Raw genomic sequence first — 12136 nt, 5'->3', positions numbered from 1 at the left:
GGAGCCAGGCAAGGTTATTTTGCCCCAAGTGGCACAATTTGCCCCACACTGAAGTGCATCTCTGGGCACTTGCACTGAGGCAAAAAGCTCCAGCTCAGATTTTCACCACTTCTAGTTGAACTGCTGCAAGCGCATGTGCCTGCATGGACATGCCCCCTGAGCTCACAGAGCCATATAGAATCTGGCCTTTGGTAGTTTCCTTCTGGACTACAATTCTACAGTTTATTCCTAATCTAAAAAAATTTCTTACTGTTTTTAACTGCTGGCTGAAGATTTCCCCTTGTGTTCTTTAGCTTCCCTTATCAATTTTTAACAGCCTTTGATTTATACTTATGACTGTCAGCTTTCTCCTCCTTCCATTTGGAGTTTTTGTTTTGTTTTTTTTGTCTTCTATAGCTGCTTTAATTTTTCTTGTAAAGAAAAGTGGCTTTTCTGAATGGGCAGACTTCTTTTCCTATTTGTGGTTTTTGCAAGGGGATATCAATAAAAAGTTTTAAATGATTCTTAGTTAGCATTCACATTATTTCATTTATTTATTTTATTTTTTTCTCTGAACTGACATGGCTTATAATTGTTCTCAGATATGAGAGACATGCACTTAGATGGCTTTTCGCTGAGTGCTTTGTTCCTTCAGTTAACATAAGCAAGGCTTTTTTTTAAGAGGGCTTTGTTGTCAATGTATACCACTGATTACAAACTTTTAAAGGCAAGAGCCACAGTTGCTGGAACCCAGCGTGACCTCTTAAGAAGTTGGTTGATACTCATGGTACTGTAGCCCACAGCCTGCTCTCAGAAGGAAGCTAAGCAAGGTGCAGCCAGCCCTGTACCTAAGACGCACGTAACTAAAAAAAAAAAATAGAGCCACAAAATGGACTTTTCCCACTGACAGCTATTTACATGGTGCTCAGTTTCTTGATCATAACCTGCAATTACAACTCAGTTCATATTGTTCACATGCAATTCTGAAATACCACTAGGTTAAGTAATGTTATTTTGGACTTCTTTGCACTTTTTGAGCTTTACAGATCTTCCACAGTAGTTTGTGAAAAAACATTCCACATTATTTGTTTCATGTTCACAAATTTCAGAAATTTTAGAAAAGGTCATTTTCTGACCAAACCTAACTTGCATTTCTTTTGTCTGAAGGCTGTTTGGGTTATCTAATGCCCTACTGAATATACTGTATAACTCAAATATAAAACAACCTCGTAGTATTTAGATTCTATATATGGAAAACTTATAAATTTGTTTAAAATGTTCAGTTATAGAATCTAATTATTGGAGATTTGCCTTAAATTTGTCCCCCTCCCACTGCTATAGCAGAGAAAATTAAGTCTGGGGGATCAGGTACCCCCCCTTGCCCTCTACCCCCAACATCTTCCCTGTGTACCCCTTTCCCCACTCCTTGTGCACATGGAAGTAAGGGGCAAATTTGAAAATACTGACCTTGAAATAAATATACCTATAGTAAACTGCATATAAGTGAATTATTACGGGTACTCATAGACTTAGTTCATCTAGAATTGATGCATTTATTTTTTTTGAAACTGCTCAAGTTTTAGTGCAGGTACTCGATAAACATGCTTTTAAGCATCACTTTCATACTGACTTCTGTATAGGACAAACTATGCATGACATTAATCCAAAGTCAAAAGGCTCTTGGTGTACCATATAGTTCATTGGACTGAGCCCCAGCAGAGTTGACAGTATTTCAGGCCATGTTGATCCCACACTCAGCACTGTTTAGTATATATGTACACTCCAGATACTGCCCCCCAACGAAATATCCTTGGGTTAATTAGCCCCCAACTTATGACTGGAATTGGGTGTTCTTGTCATGAGTCCTGGGATCCTCCAAAAATATATATAGAATGAGGCTCCGAACAACCTTTTACAATTTTACCTCCTGAAGGGCAGGGCCACGTTAATAATCTGCAACAGGCTGAGAGAGGTGATAGACAGATTCTAGATGAACTGTTTTAGTCCCCATATGATGTTGTTTGATAGACCTTTAAGGCTGGTAAATAAACAGGATTGCTTGGAAATGGGAAAGAATGACACAGCTCAGCTGTGGAAGTGAAGAATTTAAAATGTATTCACTGTAGTGGCTCACTGTGACTAAAAAAAGAGTCGATGCTTAAGACATCAGTGTGAAATGGGGACTACCATACATCTTATTCAGATAGGCTGCACTAACCTTTCCTTGTAATAGGTTCCCATCACTATGTTTGCCCAGTATGGGCCATGCACTTTATAATCGTGCTGAACGTTGGCTGCATTTCATTAACTTCATAGTTGCTTTCCATTCCTGAGCACATGCTGCTTTTGGCAGGAGTTTAATGATAAAGAATGTATTTAATGAGGTTTTCTTCTATGTGCATGTAAGATGAAGAGCTGTCTCCCCACCCATGGTGGGGGGATGGGGAACCACATCTTGTATTCATGTAAATATGGTACTTAGGCTTTAGAGTGCAATTTAGGGTGGCCAGTGGCTACCTCAAGCACCAAAAGAGGTTGTAAGCCACATTAGTGTGAAGTCAGGTAGATGTCAGGGCAGGAACAAGTTAGTATCCATGGTGCTTTCCTGCCAGGCACCAGAAGGACAGGGATAAATTAGTGCTCTAACTGGGGTTAGCCATTGGGGTTTCATATACACTGCATGAATTTCATAGATTTCATAGACATTAGGGGCTGGAAGGGACCTCATAAGATTCCCTTCCCCCCCCCCCCCGTTGTAGGTGGGAAGTCAGCTGGGATCAAGTGACCCCAACAAGAAATAAATCCAGCTGTTTTTTGAAGGAGTTCAGAGTAGGTGCTTGCACCACCTCTGGGGGGCTGGAGTTTGTTCCAGACCTTGGACACATGGACTGTAAAGAAATTTTTTCTTATGTCTAGTCTAAACTGGCCTTCCTGGACTTTATGGCCATTAGACCTTGTTATCCCTTGGGGAGCTCTGGTGAACAGGTTCTGATGTACCCCTCTTATGAAGTTGTAGGCTGCCACCAGATCCCCCCCGAGCCTTCTCTTCTTCAGACTGAAGAGTCCCAAGTCCTTCAGCCTCTTCTCATATGGTCTTTCCTCTAGGCCATGGATCATACGAGTGGCTCTCCTCTGGACTCTCTCAAGCTTCTCCACATCCTTCCTGAAGTGGGGGGCTCAGCTGTGGTCTCACCAGGGCCGAGTAAAGTGGGAGGACTTAATCAGTGATTGTGTTGCACTTATCACTGCCTCTTTCAAATTAATTAATGTGGTATCTCGCATTCCGAACCTCATTCAGTATTATGGTCTGTGGCAGTAAAATCCCTGGAATTAACAGTTTCATAGTGTGATAGTATGTAAATCACAATGTTCTTGTGGGAACAGGAATATAAATACAAAATTGTGTTTATATCTGATAAGTGGCTAAGAATACCATTTGCTAGTTAATAGTTAGCTTTGAGAATATTCAGTGAGGAAGTTCCACAACAATACAGTTGGAGCACTCACAGGATCATAGGAGAGAAGGGCTGGAAGGGACCTCATGAGATCATCTAATCCAGCCCCCTGATCAAGGGAGGATCATCCTTGACTAAACCATCCCATTCAAGTGTCTATCTAACCCGCTCTTGAAAATTTCCAAGGAGGAGGATTCCACAGTTTTTCTAGGTAGCCTGTTTCAATGTCTGACTACTCATAATCAGTGTTCTTCCTAACCTCCAGCCTAAATTTCCCCTCCTGCAACTTGGTTATGGCTCCTAGTCCTGCCCGCTAGAACCACAGAGAAAAACACACTTCCATCCTCTCTAATTGCTTTCCAGGTATTTGAAGGCTATCAAATCCTTCCTCAGTCTTCTTTTCTGCAGATTAAATTACCCTAGTTTTTTTTTCCTATCCTCATAAGTCTTGCCTCCCAGACACCTAATCATTTTTGTTGCTCTGCATTGAACTCTTTCCAAACTGTCCACATAATTCTTGAAGTGTGAAGCCTAAAACAAGACACAGTAATTCAGGTGAGGCCTAACTGGTGCTCAGTACAGTGGAAGACTCACTTTCTTTGATTTGCAAGTGACATTCCTGTTGATGCATCCCAGTATGCTGTTGGCTTTTTTTTTTTTTTTGCAACAAGAGCACGCTTTTGGTTTATATTTAGCTTATGGTCCACTGTAACCCACAAGTCCTTTTTTTGCAGTACTACAGCCTAGCTGTTCACTCCCAAGTCTGTATTTATGAATGCAATTATTCCATTCTAAGTGCAGGATTTTACACTTGTCCTTGTTGAATCTCATCTGATTGATTATGGACCATTTCTACAACCTATTCAAATCATTATGGACTGTAACCCTTCTCCCTGGAGTATATGATGCAGTAGAGGTAGGCAACGTTTTTTGGCCAGACCGCTGAAAACCCCCACAATGCCTACCTTGGAAGGTGCTGGAACGCCAGCATGCCAGAAAAAGAAAATGAGGGCAGGGAGTACATGGCAGGATGCCCTGCTTGTGCCTCTGCCCCCCAGCCAAGGCCCCTGCCCCCCCAGCCCAGGTTCAGTAGCTGTCAGCACCTACCCAGAACCTAGGCCAGCTGTAAACATCTGCTGCCTCTCTCCCCCAGCCACAGCTGCCTCCCAGACCCGGCCCCAGGCTCTGGAGAGGCAGTGCGTATTGGCAGTGCTCGCTGCTGTGTTGCCCTCGCCACTTCTGCAAAGCAGCATTGGAACCCAGCACAGCATGGGGCACAAAAAGCTGCCTGCTTCTAGCTCCCTGCTGCCCTGCCACAATTCCCTTGTGTGCACAAGAGCAGCATGGGCAGCAGCACAGGGTTGTGCCCCCCCTTGCTGCTGCCCCCACCTGCATGGAGGACAATGTGGCTGCACTGGCACCAGAAACTCAGGTAAGGAGGGGGAGGAAGGAGCACGATGAAAAACGGCCCCTCCACCCCATGGCCAGCGCTCCCTGGTACAGCCACTCGCAGCCCATGTAGGGCTGTCCTGAGCCGGCATAGGCAGCCCCACATGGACTGTGAGTGGCTGCAGCATGGGGCCCTGGTCACAGGAGACGGGGAAGGAGTGCAGGGAAAAGTGAGCAGGCATAGGCAACCCTACGTGGGCTGCAAGTGGCTGCAGTGCGGGGCACCAGGCACAGAGGGGCCGCTTTTCCCATACTCAGCACCAGCTTGTAACCCAGCCCCACTGCCAGCCTGGGCCCCGTGCCAGCTCTGGGTTCACCCATCGGGGGCTGTGCATGGCAGCAGCAGCTGTGGTCCCCTCACTTGCCACGCCAGGCCAGCACATGAGCCCCAGGTGGGCAGCAGCAGCAAACGGTGCCCAGCGCAGCAAGTGGCGGGGACTGCAGCTGCTGCCACCGCAGTGCAGCCCCAAAGGGTGAGCCCAGAGCCGGCACGGGGCCCAGGCCAGTAGTAGGAGCGGTTACAAGCTGGTGCTGAGCGCAGGAAAAATGACACCTCACCTGCCCTGTGCCTGGTGCCCTGCACTGCAGCCACTCACAGCCCACATGGGGCTGCCTGTGCCTGCTCACTTTTCCCTGCACTCCTTCCCTGTCCCCTCCTCCCCCCCTTACCTGAGTTTCTGGTGCCGGTGCAGCCACATGGTGCCGGTGCAGCCACATGGTCCCAGGCCACAAGCCCCTGCTGGGGCTTCCGGCTATGGGGTTGGGGCTGGGCAGGCCCTGCTGTTGTGGGAGTCTGCTGGGCCTCCCCTGGGTCCTACTGCCCCTGGTTCCTGTAATTTTTTTCAGGAACCAAAGACAGGTAAATATTAATTTTCTAAATTTTTTAGGGGCCCCGTGGGCTGGATAGAGTGACCTTGTGGGCTGGACTCAGCCCGCGGGCCATATTTTGCCCACCCCTGAGCTACCCAGAGCTGGGGCCTGCTGCAGCTAGGAAGCTGCAAACAACTGCTGCCTCCCTGGCCCCAACACGTGCCAAGGAAAATGGCCTCATGTGCCATGCTCAGCATGCGTGCCGGAGGTGGCTGACCCCTATGATACAGCATCTAACTAGGTGTCATCTGCAAATTTGCCAAGTGTGTTGTTGAAGCTGTGATTATCCAAGAAACATTTGGCAGGGTTTCAGAAGCAGGATCTGAAGAAGAGTGCTTTGTGCTCGAAAGCCTGTCAAATTTCTTTCCCAAATATACATTTGGTCCAATAAAAGATGTCACTAAAAAACCCTTGCCTCTGCAATATACCATTGTGTTATATTGTTGTACGTGGAAGAGAATATACTGGAGGAAAAAGAAGTTGGGATGAAGGGATAATATTACAGAAGTTTTATAAAAAAACCCAAACTTGGCAACTGCTATGGTTGTAAATCAATTGATAAACTGTATATTTATTTAGTCCTACCTGTAAATGGGGGAATGGTAATATGTGAATATAAGACCATTACTCAAGGTTTCCCTTTGTCTTTTGACATTCAGGTATATGTCTCGAGTCCACGGCATGCATCCAAAAGAGACCACACGTCAACTGAGCTTAGCCGTCAAAGATGGTCTTATTGTTGAAACCCTGACTGTGGGGTGTAAGGGATCAAAAGCTGGTATTGAACAAGAAGGATATTGGTTGCCAGGAGATGAGATTGTGAGTATAATATGTATCAGAAATTAAATTTTCTACAATGTTGAAATGGAGCCTGTTTGCATTTCTATTAAGTTATTTATAGATGCTCTATTGGTGCTATGTATGAGCAGTGAAGTAATGTTTCACAAGCTTAGTTTTACTATTCAGATATTTCACTGAAAAGCTTTTATTTAAAGTCCTCCTTATTCAGTAGAAAGTCTTTCTTGTGGAGCTCTGCCTCTGCTATCATAAAATTCTGCCAATGGCCTTATAAAATGTAACTCAGTCACTCCATACCCTTATGTAGTTTCACTTCTCCCATGGTCCAATGTGGAGACATTCATTGTAATGTTACTGGTATCGCTTGGTCTCCTCTGACATCTTCAAATATCCAGAGAGATCCTTAAAGCAATACATCTCTTTAATAAGATTTTTTTAAAAGGGAGAGTTGATTGATGGTGTTTTACTTTGAATCCAAGGGAGAAAAAATGAGTCCCTCTAGTCCCTTTCAAGGAAAAGTTATATGTGTGTGCACGTACATACACATACACACATCTATATATGTATGTGTATATAGGTGTATCTGAATAACAACACGAGCTGTGTTGTTCCAGATGTTTAGAAGAAATCTGGCAGTCTATCAAGAACATTTTTAGAAAATTAGCTCTAGGCTTCCAAAAATTGCTTCAACAAACATATAAAGTGTATATTTAAATCCAATTAAATACGTACAAAGCTATGTGAAGGCATTAAAATCATGTGTCCTCCATCCTTGTGTATATGAAATGGAACACACTAAGTGTCTGCTAACAGTGGTCCCTCTGAACTATTCCCATCCCAAACACTGTGTTATTTTTGCAGAGAATGACAACCTGAAAGTGAAACAGAGTAGGCTGTTGTTTAAGATGGTAGAAATGCAAAATTTAATAGTATGAATAATGGAAAGTATTACACTTAAAATTATGCTATTTATGCTAACCTAAATTATGCTAACCCAAGTTTAATGCACTTTGTCACTGTTAAGGTGCTCTCTTTAATCTCATTAAACACTCTCAGGCTAGATTTTAAAGTACATATAAAACTTATTTTTGCTATTCCATTGCTAGGGGATAAAAATAAAAAGCCTCACAAGTCTTAACATGTCATTTAAACCATGCTGACATTTCCCTTATTCCAGTAGCAACAGCTAACAGAAACTAGGTGCAGTCTTACACAGCCCCTTACGTGTAAGCTCATAACAAGTCTGTTGTGTTTCATACTCAGGCAGAGTCTTCATTGCATAGTGAATTCATAATATGTACACTCCAGGGAACTTCTCATGAGCCTAACTCAAGTGAGAGTGGCCACAGTACAGTATAATGTGGCCTCTGAAGAGTTAGGCTTTGGGCTGTAACCTACACAATTTAAGTTAAAAACACAATTGTGCCCTTCCAGTTCAGTGTTTTATGTATGAATAGGACTTGAGTTAACTTTACAGTGAGGACAAGCCCAGAGAAATCATGATGGGAATATGCTGGTGCAAAAAGGAATGGTGTCATCATGAAACAGAGTATAAATGTTGGAGGAATAGTAAGCAAATAGCCAGGTAGCCATGTTGATTTCAGCACCATTCAGAACTGAGTCAGTAAAATGTGTTTTGGACAAACAGAATTTAAAAGCAGATCCTGTGTGCGGCTTGACCGCTCAGTTCGGCTGACATCACTAGGAACTGGCTTTGCTCAGCAGATGCCAGGATTATGTTTTAGAACCTGATCCAAAACCTATCAAAGTCATGGGAAGACTCTTAACAAATTCAATAGGCTTTGTAGGCACTTGGAATTGGTGATGAAAATTATTTCATTGAGTTAACAAAGAAACTCATTGTCATACTGAAATCATTTGATAAATCCTTTTAAATTTTAGAGGATTTAGGCCTAACGCCATCTTATAGCACATAAGTAAGCTAAGAGTCAGAGGTGCTGAGTATCTATGCCAACACATCTACTTGCCTAAGTATGAATAAGCTGTCTAACTGGCGACAGCCAAAATGTTTGAACATGTTGGTCTTCTTACATAATGTGGACTGATCACTTTTCATAATAATTTTTAATTAAACAAATTATAAAGTAGCTGCTGTACATGGAACATAATTATTGTTTGATAACCTGTGATATTAGTTGCCTGTGTGTGCAAAAATAAATTACTCTCTCCAGGAAACTTACAGTGAACCATAATAAAGACACTCTTAATAATGTCATATTATCTGAACAGTTAAAATTCTGTCATATGCTTCAAAGTTCTGTCACAGGCTAAATGTTCCACACCTTTAGGGTGAAGTGTAAAGGTCTGTGAAACTATATTAAGATTAGTCTTTAAGCAGATTTCAGTGCATTTAGAAACACTGTTAGACACTGTTAGGAGCTGCCAAGGTATAGGAGCCTGACACACCATGGGAAAGCTTTTTTCTTTAGTGGTAACTTTTTATGGTAATATCTAAAAAAGAAAATAGCCTGATAAAATGCCAAAAACAAGAAAAAGTATAATTATAAAGATTTCTGAATAAAACTTTCAGTATAAAAGTGAAGCATGTTCACTTTTCTCCAGTATTTTTATTACTAACAAACTTAAATTCCAAATTGATAAGAAAATATATTCAGTGGAGTACATTTGTAAAGGTGGAGTCCTACGAAAAATATTCTTGTAAAAGCAGTAATTGTGTTTGTAATGCCTCCGTTTGTCCAGTTTCCAATTTGTTCACTTGGGTGGCAGATGTTGTAAGCACTAGGCAGTTACCAGTTTTTCAAAATGCATTCTCATATTACAGATATATGCAAATGGTTTTAAACAAAATGATTGAAGATCATTTTCTCTTTTAGTTATTTGCCAGGAATTTAGTTTCAAACAATGTCTTTCATGCTATAGTCGAGATCATTAATACCTAAGTCAGTGTAACTCCTTGCCTTGTTTTAGGCACTAATATTGTCCTCACCTCTTACAAAAGAAATTTGACCCTTAACCTCAGGTAATGATAGTTTACTGGGCATCTCCAAGGCTTCATTTTAACTCTTTGCACAGCTTGTAGTGTCCAGGAAGCAAACCCGTAAATTCTTTTTAATCCTAGATACAACAGGCCGAGTTAGGATTAGAGTGGTAAGATGCTAAATAGATGTTATAAGGTTTGCACCTCTGTCTGATTCATAGCAGTGACTTGAATTTAGATGGGAACTGAGCTGATAGAGCCACTACCACCTCTCCTTCCATATGCCCCTTATTAATCTAGGTCCTTATTTCCAACTGTCCTTTGCTTTTATTTTAAAAATGCCCCAAACAAAACTCTTTTGGCACCAAAAAAATCCATTTCAGGTCCACCACAAATTAAATTATTTAATAATATTTTTTAATTCAGTGGCCAAACCAGAACTAATTCTTTAGAATTATTTTTAATTATTTTTAACAAGGCCAGATTTTCTTGTGTGGAGATTTATGAACCATTTTGGCACTGATTTAAATCCTTAAAAATGATTCTAATGTTTCAGGTAGTGTAGCATTTCCCAAACTTTTAATATCAGGGGCACATTTTTTTTTCTGGGTTAAAATTGGTCATACACTTCATTCTTACACTGGAAAAGATGTGCATGTGTGCGTGGACGTGTGTGTGGGTATGTGCGCTTGCAATGCATTTCAAAGATATTCCATTCTCCCGCCAGGAAATCATACCAGTGCTGAGGTGTACTGTTAACAAAATGATACCAAATACATCTTTGTTTAAGCAAAAGATTAGTCTCTGTACCAGTGGGCACGTCTACTGCAGAGCTGACTAATTAGCTCCACAGTAAAACGTCACCATCTAGATGTACAGAGTATTAGGCCACCGTAAATTAATGAACTCTGCTGTAGGATACTACTGGCAGGTACAAGTACTATCCTGTGGTGGAGCAACGTATGCCGCCTCAATTTACATGTACATGCTGACAGGGCTGGCTCATGCCCTAGCCAGCCCCTCACTAGCTTATTGAACCAGGTCAGAGCAGCCTTGAGCTAGCAGGCTGACTTCTGGGGCCCCCTGTCGTCTGGGGTTGCTCCACCCTGGCTCACTGTGCTATAGTACCGGGTACACATGCAAATGCGGTGCCTGGGAGCAATAAACTCTGGTGTGAACTGCGTCAGAGTTTATTGCTTTACATTAGCAATCAGGGCGTGTGGTAAAGGTGATATACTGGACCAACTAGATTTTTGCAAAAAAAAATTCTTCAATTGCAAGCTTTCGGACACAAACACCCTTCATCAGGCATAGGAGAAAAGATTTAAAAGTTCTCCTGGGTAGAAATTGCTTTGCATTAATAGCATGTGTAGATGTGCCCAGTGGTTCTTAACCTTTTTGACCTCTAGCTCCCTTCTCCATAACATTTCTGAATTCAAGGCACCCCTGTGGAAAATCACTGAGATTAGGTAAGTGATTCCCAGCTTTTTTTAACCTCTAGGCCCCCTCCATATCTTCTCTAAATATATACCTATCTGGTACCAACTAAGGGTGGAGGGGGCAGGACCCCACCTTGCTGTGCCTGGCCCTTTTCACTGTCTGTGTTTCCTCCGCAACTTCTAATCAAGGGCAGAGTATAAATGTTGGAGGAACAGTAAGCAAATAGCTCACAGCAGAGCATACTGCTGAGAGAATTAGGGGGGTAGGTGGAGAGTCTAACACGGGCTGCCTTGGAGGCAGAAAAGGGCAAGGGAAGGTAGCAGCAGATACAGCCCCCAGAGGAGCAGCTGCAGGCACTGCTGGAGTAGCTGGGGCAGACAGGGTGTCAGACCAGGGAGGAAAGCATTAACCTCCTCATGTGGGAATCTCACAACATACTTCCCTCACTCTTTTGCAGCAAACCCTTTGAAAATCACTGAGTTAATATAATAGAGAACATGACCTGGCAAGGTAGTTCTTGGCAAAAGAGGATTAATGAATGTTCTTAAATATCAGTTGTCAGTTAAACAAAATTTTGTTTATTCATATCCTGAAAAGCTAGTGATCTGGATCACCCCTTGTGCAAACGTGGTAAAATCAGAGGAATTGTATCAGAGGTACCTTTTGGCTCTTTGACTGGCAATAAAGTCCTAAAAGCTGGTCTGCCATGCTTATTACAAATAGACGCTCCTTTTACTAACTTAAAAATGTTGTGATTTTTTCTAAAGGTGGATCTTACAGAGGTTATATATAATGCTTGAAATATTAACTCTTCTCCATAGGTAATCAGTTTTAGAAACACATAGAATCATAGATAAGTAGGCATGGAAGGGACTTCCAGAGGTCTAGTCTAGCCCCCTGCCTGAGGAAGGATCATTCCTATGCAAATCATCCTGTTCAGACGCATTGTGTAATCTCTTTGCAAAACTACAAAGTCAGCCCTGACACAACACAAGACATAACACCCTAACCTGACGCAGATAAAGTGGGGGAACCATAGTGGTCTGCTGCTGTAAGGTTTGTTAATATACATGCAAGAGATCCCAAGAAGAGGGCTACACCCTCCCCCCCCACACTACAGAGGAAGATGAAAACCCCCAGAGTCTGTGCCAATCTGATTGTGGGGTAAAAGATTGTTGGGTAAAAT

The 12136-nt window shown here is 42.5% G+C and overlaps 1 protein-coding gene across 9 annotated transcripts in view; it reads left to right on the top strand.

The window, feature by feature from the left end:
* ZMYND11 (zinc finger MYND-type containing 11) overlaps positions 1-12136 on the top strand; it is a 178393-nt gene that overhangs the window by 113085 nt on the left and 53172 nt on the right. For all 9 annotated transcript variants that reach the window (XM_090047563.1, XM_090047559.1, XM_090047555.1 and 6 more), the window contains one exon: positions 6413-6572. In XM_090047563.1, the coding sequence (XP_089903689.1) occupies positions 6417-6572 (156 nt within the window). In that variant the 5' untranslated portion in view covers positions 6413-6416. The remainder of the gene's footprint in view (positions 1-6412; positions 6573-12136) is intronic.

The sequence above is a fragment of the Crocodylus siamensis genome, chromosome 5, assembly GCF_052110815.1.
Source record: "Crocodylus siamensis isolate JL-2025a chromosome 5, ASM5211081v1, whole genome shotgun sequence".
Taxonomy (NCBI): domain Eukaryota; kingdom Metazoa; phylum Chordata; order Crocodylia; family Crocodylidae; genus Crocodylus; species Crocodylus siamensis.
This window is presented reverse-complemented; position numbering and strand designations above follow the sequence as displayed.